This window comes from Sphaeroforma arctica (assembly GCF_001186125.1).
Source record: "Sphaeroforma arctica JP610 unplaced genomic scaffold supercont1.191, whole genome shotgun sequence".
NCBI lineage: Eukaryota > Ichthyosporea > Ichthyophonida > Sphaeroforma > Sphaeroforma arctica.
The window spans coordinates 25,053-33,984 of record NW_014040367.1 but is presented as its reverse complement, the minus strand read 5'-3'; the positions used below and the strand labels follow the sequence as shown (position 1 = coordinate 33,984).

Sequence of the window (8,932 nt, the reverse complement as noted above, 5' to 3'; positions counted from 1 at the left end):
GGCATAATATATAAAGTTTATATGTATATGATATATGGTACTAATACATAATTTTTTTATGTATACATGCATTAATTGGCATATATGTAAGGAAAACCCATACGTATGTATCTCTATCTAGCGTTCACATGAGTACATAGTTTGTGCAACCCTGAATGTTATGTTATTATATCCGTTGTGTTCAGCATATTCATAAAGCAATATCTTGTGAATTAATATTATGGATTGTATAGCTGCTACTCTCAACATTCACTTTTTAGGATTGATTTTGCAAGCGATATCAAATAGGATTCTTTTTTTCTTTTGAGCATGTTGTATGTATTTACCATCTGCATATATCATGTTCGAGGTGTTTAGTATAAATTTCATATCTATCTCAATGGAAACAAGTCGCAGTATTTTTTTATTTGTTATTATGTAAAAGAGAATACTTTATAACATCCGACAACTTGTCACAATGTTGTCAGCAATGTTTTTTTTTCCACTGTTGAGTTCAATATTGAAGACATCCTTGCCCAAACAAAATCTATTAAAGCCCGCTTATTCTAAAACTAGAGAGCATCCGTTGATCATTATTCTGAATACACGCAGCAACCAGAAATCTTTCGCACGACACAGAACTACATCAACTTAATAATCGTCCTCGAATTCCTCGTTGGGTACGCAGCAACTAGACTCGCGGCACTTCTGAAAAACTCCGAATTCGTAGCATTCTGGCTTCTTTTTCTCAGTGACTGAGGTGGACCATCGGCAGCAAAGGTAACCATCATCTCTAACATGGAAGTCATCGTCACAAGTGTATGCAATGCGGTGGTTTTCCTTCTTCTCGATTTCAAGCTTCATTGGGCATGTCATGACCAACTCGGGTAGGTCTTTCTCAGGCATACAGCATTGTTTCTCGCTGCAGAAAGGGATATCTCCACACGCGCCATCCTTCTCCGCGCAACATTCCTTGGGGAAGTTAACAATCGAATGTTTTTTAGCATCACAAACGTAGTCATCGAAGTATTCAGCGCCGACTGTGATTCCACAGGGAACAACTGGCAAAGGTGTAGGAATCGGTGTTGGCTTGGGGGTGGATGCTGTGGGCTCGGGGTGGGTATCGGTGGGCTTGCTGGGGGTGTCGGTTTGGGCAGGTGGCTTAGGAGCAGGTGTGCGCTTGTCCTCGCAGCAGTTACGCTCCAAGCACTTGGGGATTCCATAGCCGCACTGTCCGCTCCATTGGCAGCACTCGAAATCGCTTACGATAGGTCTCTTGTTCTTGCCACAGATGTTATTGAGTTGATCCTTCTCGACGCATGAGATAGGCTCTCTCTCGGGGGCGGGAGTCCAACTGGGCTGGGGAGGGCTCATAGCAGAAACAGCGCCACAGAGGGCAGCAAGTGCAACGATCAGTTTCATCTTTGGTGGATAGAATTGTACTGTCCAAAGATCAGGTCTGATACTGTACGATGTCTGGCTTTTCTTTTTATATTGGTAGTGCGCAGACTGTAGTTCCTTCACCATTCACACAGGAGAGACCGAGAGAGGCATAAACTATAAAGTGTATGAAAATCAAAATATGCTTAACTTTACAAATCTTCTATAAATATTCCTGAATTTCGAATTCGATGCTTTAGACATTCCGTATAGTGTTTACGGTTTAGAGTAGACCGTATTCTAGAAATATCAAGATGACACGTGGTAGCGGCTGCAATAGTTTGTATTTATCTTCTTGTGTACAGTCTTCACTCTCATCACATAAAATGAATACTCTTTTTGAAAAAATGCAGAAGCGGCGTGCAACCATGGGCGTGCAGTTGTGCACACGTCCAGTGAATACATAGTGATGCGTGAGTGCCAGCTAAGCTGCTGGCTCCTGAGAGTCCTGCGGGCTGTGGCTCTGCTTCGTTTAAAAATGTGCTTGGCTCCTCTCTCTCTACTAGCGAGTAGTAGAAGTGTGGGTCTCTGGGACCTGGCAAACTGCATCCTGGTAGTCCTGGCTGTCGCGGTATCGCCCGTCTGGCTGTCGGCCTGTTTTACTGTTGGCCATCGGCTGGGCTCATGCCTAAAGACTCATGCTTTATCAGTCAAAAAAGTTCATGGGATTATTTTTTTAAACTGTAAAAAAAGCTCATTGCGTTTTACATTATTTGTTTTTTATTTAAAAAAACAAATATTTATTCGAAAAAAAAGATATGTAGCCGACCTAGTTATTTTTTCATTTATAAATATCTGTAAATATAAAAACAAAAACAAAAACAAATAAATAACAACAAACTGTTGAATTCAGAAGAAGGCCACATATAGAACAAACGAAAATAGATCTTCACATTTTTCTCTTTTTGTTTAAAAAAACATTGTCATTTGCACACTGTATTTTGTGTTTTATTTTCATAAAATCAGAACAAAAATTGTTAGGTCAGTGATTATTTATTATTTACTGATCATTTATTTTGAACCCAATATCAAGGGGGCGGGGGAGTGGGGACTTGTGACTTAAAAATACAATAAATACCTTGTTCAGGACTTCAGGTCCAGGACTCCAGGATCGCCTCAGAAATACGGTTTCAACTGCTCAAGCTACTTTATTTTTATTTATTATTTACTATTTATTTTGAAAAAACTAAAAAAAGACAAAAAGGGGGTGTCTTATTTCTGAATAGAATCAGAATCAGAAAGGACAGAAAGTACAATTTTGATGCTTGATGACTCGTAATGTGTACTTTGTAAAAATTTGGATCTGACGGCAATTTTGTGTGCAATTCGATCCCGTATGTTTCAGACAATTCTGAGAGAAGGACTCGTCATTTATCTGCAAGACACCATTAGTGGGTTTCAAGTTATTCACCAATCAGAAATTATTATTGAAAAATATGCTTCAAGTTTGAAAGTACGTGCTATTTATATGGCCTAAAAATCGCAGTCGGATTCTGATTCCAAATTTCGAGAACAGTTTTTGTTCTCGAAATTTTGTCCTCCGAAATTCCGAACTGCCTATTATACCTATTAAAAGCAAAATTTTAAATATTTTTTATTTTGAGATAATTTTTAAACAATATTGTTGAATTCAGTAGGCTATGAAAATACAGCCAACAGCTTAAATTTATTTATTTATTATTTATTTATTTTGTTTTTAAAAAAAACACAAAATAAATGATACTGCATTTTTTTACAAAACACACAAGTTCTGTGGCATTGGCGAGTTGGCGACTCAAATGTTTTTATTTACTTATTTAAGTAAAAATTAAGGCTATGTGCGAAATTCCATTTTGTTCTTTTTTAAAATACAATTTTTAAACTTGCTGAAGCACTTTGAGATTGCAAAGTCGAAAATATTAGATCCGCTTTGAGAGTATTCCAATTAATAAAACAATCGCTCCATGCCCGAGGACACCAATCAATCCACAGTCCACAAAGGAGAGGACTTTTTAGATATTCTCCAGCAAATCAGGAATTCTATCCAGTTTATAGAAAATGTCTCATTGGTCGTTGAGTCGTGTTGACTGTTTCGCAAGAGTGTACTTTAACTCTAACTAAGTCTCTGGCATTCATAGTTTTCACACGCACTGTATTCATTTTCATAAATGATTTTATTTTTTAAAGTACTTCTCGTTTTCTAAGAACAAACATCGTCAACATTAACTCTTTTTTTTCCTTATTCAGTTTTAGAAAAACAACAAAAACAACTATTCTGAAAACAAAATAAAAACATTTGCTGTGTATTGTTGCTTTTTTTTTTTTAATTTATCATATATTTTTTAACAAAAACATAAATAAACAAACAAAACAAAATGCATGCTCAATCGTTCACATTAATTTAACATCAAAAAAGCTAAAACCAATAGTTTTATCTTGTTTAGCCTATATAAAAATACTACAGTACAAGGCTATGGCGCTATGTATGCTACATAGCAAACATTGCTAAGTTTATGTTCTAAACATATATTTTTTGCAAAAACTAAATCACAAATAGATTTTTTTAAAGTATAGCTACTAAATATAGAGTATTAAAAAAATACTATACATATTCTAAAATTTAAAAAGATGCTATAACTATGTAGTTAACTACAGTCCAGAACTATAATCTAAGAAGAATACAGAGTAAATAAAGAGCCAGCCCGAGCAGAATTTGTTGCATAGTCTATTATTCTTCGAAAAGAAGTCAATAAGATTTTTAAAAAAATATTGCAATATCATACACAATACATAGTCATTCATACACATATGTATTTATGTAAATATATTTGCCACTAAATACAGACTGCTCACTGCAGTAAGTAAGTTCTAACTACACTCTACAGGAAGTTCTACAGTCTACACTATACAGTCCACAGCTACACTACAGTCTACACCCTACAATCTACACTCTACAGTATATAGTGTAGTATGTACTGCCAGTCTGCCACAGCGCCACTACTCTCCCTCTAGAGTAGAATAGAGTACATTACATAATGCTGATAGATTGACACTTGACACTTGACGGCTGACGCTACAGATTTTACTGATTTTTATTTTTATTTTTTACAAATGCTGCAAAAGTCCACAAACTCAAACGCCGCTTTTGCCAAGAAGTTTGTGTTTAGTTAAGAATTGTAGGAGGTAGTAAACGACCCTTTTCCAAAACGTACTTGCAAGAAAAGAAGGATTTTACTTTTTTGTCTATTTACATGTATACCATGCTGAAATTTTGAATGTTTCTTTAGAATATTTCAGAGGGCTGTGTTAACTGTTATGTGTATGACTGACGACTGTACATATGGTTTCAAATTTAGTCCAGTTTTGCCAACTTGAAATTCTAAGAACAAATTTATGGGTTAGAGTAGAACACCTTACTCCAGTAACTAATTGCCCTATTGTGAAATTGTGATAAATTTTGAAAAATAGATCACCCCCTCATTCAGTCATTCTCACTTTGAATGAAAGTGTCAGTTCTATTTCCGGAACTTACTCCGACCTTTTGGGCGCGATCTTCACGCTGACAATAAAAATCATCGAAACACGCACAACAGACAACAGAAAACTTGCATTGTGCGGGTTGTATATTGTGTATGTATTATGTGTTCAAATGAAAGATGTTTAGGATTGTGTGCCGAGTGTAGCACTTTAATTCACACGCAGCGCTGTGCGCAGATATTTGTAGTTACAACTATGATAATGGATGATACATCAAAGGCTTTGTACGCATTGAGCGATATAATATTAGACATCCGAAAATTCGGTCCAGTAGGGAATCGTACAGAAGTATTCAATACAAATCACGGGTCTATAAGATTTAGAGGACATGATGAATAGTGCAAACGCTCGCGTACATAGACAATGCTTATGTATGCCTGCAGAAGTGCTCGAGAAACTAGTCGAAGAGATCAAAGAGGTATATAACTCGGACGGTAGGGCTAATATAGGACCACACGAATGATATATATGTTTATAACATTCTAAGGTCAATCACTAACACAGAACAGCTATCTAGCACGATTATTCGAAAGATCCATACAAACTGTATTCAATGGCATACGCAGAGCGATATACTATATTAATGTTGCAATATTTCTTAAGTATGTCTTGATTCCCACACAATCTGCTCCTGTACCTAGTAAAATACTTAATGATGGACGGTTCTGGCCCTACTTCTCTTGTGTAGTAGGCACTCAAGATGGAACACATATACCAAATGTTGTATAGTATGTTGATCAGGTCCGCTATAGGTATAGCATCTATGGGTGGTTTCCATGTTTGGAATCATTTGGAGTAAGTTGGCATCATTGGCATCAAATTGGGCATCAAATTGGCATCAAATTGAAAAGAGAGAAAATTACAGATTGATTGTCCTGTCATCAGTTTTGGCTTTACATTGGCATCATTTCGACTTCAAAATCTAATCACATTAGCATCGTTTTGATATCACATTGACGTTGTTTTGAAATCAAATTGGCAACACGTTGGACGCTGGCTTCGCCGTTGGCTTCGGCTTGTGTGGGTGAAATAAAAAATGGGTGAAAACAAATGGTGAAAATTTTACCTTGGCGCGCATTTGAAATGTAATGAACCAGTGGAAAGTCGCTCATATTAAGAAACAAACCGTTGTTCACGATGGTAGCCGAAAACATAAAATATTAGCTTTTTCAGCCTGGACATAGGCCGTCGCCGCCGTATTTTCTATTTGTCCGTCATCACTTTTTCTTATCAAAGTGCCCCAGTTCTGACTAATAAATACACGCGTGTCCTCGCATATGCACACGTAATACCATAAACTTAAAACACCTTAGAGCTGCTGAGGTTGTGCACCATTAACATTTTTTAAAGGAAAGACAGCTTACGCTATAACAAGGGGTTGTTGTTTTGTAAACGACAATGACAACTTTTGCGATGGATGTGTGTGTCCGCCAGTAAGCAGGAAGATCACCTTTGAAAGTCAGCAGTCGCAACAGTGGTGAGATCTTCAGATCGTGATCAACATATTTTAGGATGACACCAGCACAGCGAGTGGATGTAAAAGCCGGGCCGCCACATTAGAATCTTATAATATAAACGTACTCTTAATGGTACGTAAAACGTACTATTAAAAGTACGTAAACTCAGTTTTCCTTATATGGTTTTAATCGGTTTTATTAATTAATACCTTTTCCATTTTACATGTCAAATTTTTGGACAAGGCCATTAAAAGGCCCCAGTAAAATACCAAATATAAGATTTGGTCTAATTCTATTAATAGAACTATATTTACCTTCCAAATCTATTTATGTCTGAATACTTCGGTAGCGAGATGGCTCAACCAAACATATATTTCTAAGGACTATTAACGTTGCTTAGTTTATTCTCCGTTCAGCCAACCAGATGTGCCAGTCTGATGAAGGCTAAGTCGGTAATTCTTGATAAGTGGCAAGTTATTGGTTTATGCAATAACTATGGACATCACGAGTATTTTTCTTTTTTCCTTTATTTTTTCCTATAGATAGGGTTTTATGAATCTCTCGGATTCGCCCCAACGAAACATACCGTAGTTTCTAACAGAGCGACAACGAAACAATAAATAAAATCCCTTCGTCGAAAATAGTACTGAGAGGATTATATATAGGCAATGTCTCAGCCTCACGATCCCTCAGAGTATTGCTGTTTTCACGAGGCATACCTAATTTTACTAAAAGTCTCATTTCGTTTATTTACTTTGAATTTTACAATACTTAGATTTTACCTACGCGTTTAATTACTCTAAGGCGTTAATATTGTCTTGATAGACCGAAACTTACACATTTAAAAGTTAGCAAAGGTATTAACTAACTTAGACTACTTGAACGTAAAGATAGATAACTACCACGAAATTTTTCCTAAGCACAGTCATTCCTTAAGAGAAAAAGACTGAAGTCATAAGTTATTATTATGACAAAGAAAGACAATACACCTGCAAAAATACGCAAGGCTGAACGTAAGAAGATGCAGAGAGAAGCCGCTAGCGCTGCCGCAGAAGCAACCACCGCTGCTGCCGATGCGTTTAACCGCACCGTAGCCGAGGTACTTGTCTCCTACAATAATAGTCAGGACAACGCTTCGGGTAAGGATGTAGCCACTCCAATTAAGAAGACTACTCCTACAGATAGAGCCCGAGCGCCCAACTATTGCCTCAACTTCGAAGCTCGCATTTACGAAACCAAGAAGTGAGACAAGGGACACGTCTCAAGACGCCCCGCCCAATTCTTCTGACGATACTCAGAAAGAAAAGTCCCCGATTATAGGAGACAAAGACGAATCTCAGAAGGTACTTATACCGGAACCAGAAGAGAAGGCAAGCTCAAGTGGCAAACCCGAATCTACGTCCGAGACCACTGAGCCAACGCCCATAAGTAAGTTAACTACTGAAAACACTGATCTTAAGAATCAGTTAGCCAACCTTATGAAAAGCATGACTGTTAAACATGTAGATCGAATGTATGGATCAGGAAACCACGCACAGCACTTACGCGAGCATGTTTCTCCGGACACTACTAAAGCCTTACAGAAGTGGACAGAACATCGGCTGGCAGTTACGCCCGAGAAGCGTAAGGACCTGAACGCCAAACCTATGGCAGATAACCATATGTGCTTAGCGTATCTATACCTCACGAGGTACTACCACCAGAACTCCAGGCTAATTGTTCGCCTGTTCTAACACCCGGACATGAGTCGCCTGTCCTTGAGGGTATTATAGCCCAGAAGCAGGTAAAAACACTCCGCCACCTTTACCCAACTGGGATGACAATCGTCGGAAACCAGTTAAGACTGGGTATGCCATCCAGACACATGAATCACCCAAGATCATAATACCAACGACTATCCAAGGAACAGAGCACCGAAAGGCCTCGACCATGGACTTTACACGAGATAATAAACACTACCGTAAACGTGTTAACAATGTCGAATTTAATCGCTTCGATCGCACCGCCTCACACCAACCCGCAGAGGATTTTCACTCTGACGAGGTGATCGAACTTAATAAATCGGTCCACGATTACACCATTTAGATGGAAATCGCCCATGACGAGCACCGTGCCGATGGCGTATCATATTTTGCTAATATGATTGCGACCAAGCAGAAACGCATCGATCAGCTACTTCACGCCCAACGTAAATAGGACCACCGGGATAACCAGAAGTACAAGGGACAGATCAGTCGACTTAAGTCAAACTGGGATGCCAACATTAAGCAGGTCGAGTTTATAAACAACCATGACCTTGATACGTTAACCCGTACGCTTAATACTTTTACGGTCATGCTGGAGACGAATGATATCGCTCCCCAGCAATGAATTTCTTCTTTAATGCAGTCGTTTGACACTACAGGAACAAGTTACTTAATCCTGCAGCGACACCAGCATGAGCTAGACACCTGTCGTGACTGGCCAGCTGTGTGTTGGTTGGTTACGTCCTTATTAAGCAAGGACATGCGCAGTCCAGGACTGAGTTCAATTTTAATTGA

At 38.2% G+C, this 8,932-nt stretch overlaps 1 protein-coding gene across 1 annotated transcript; it reads right to left on the bottom strand.

The window, feature by feature from the left end:
* Positions 1 to 386: 386 nt before the first annotated feature.
* SARC_03655 (hypothetical protein) lies at positions 387 to 1,506 on the bottom strand (the record flags this gene model as incomplete). Its single annotated transcript, XM_014302538.1, has 1 exon — positions 387 to 1,506. One exon carries the CDS (start codon positions 1,504 to 1,506, stop codon positions 631 to 633), a length of 876 nt encoding a protein of 291 aa, XP_014158013.1. The 3' UTR covers positions 387 to 630.
* Between the last annotated feature and the right edge of the window lie 7,426 nt (positions 1,507 to 8,932).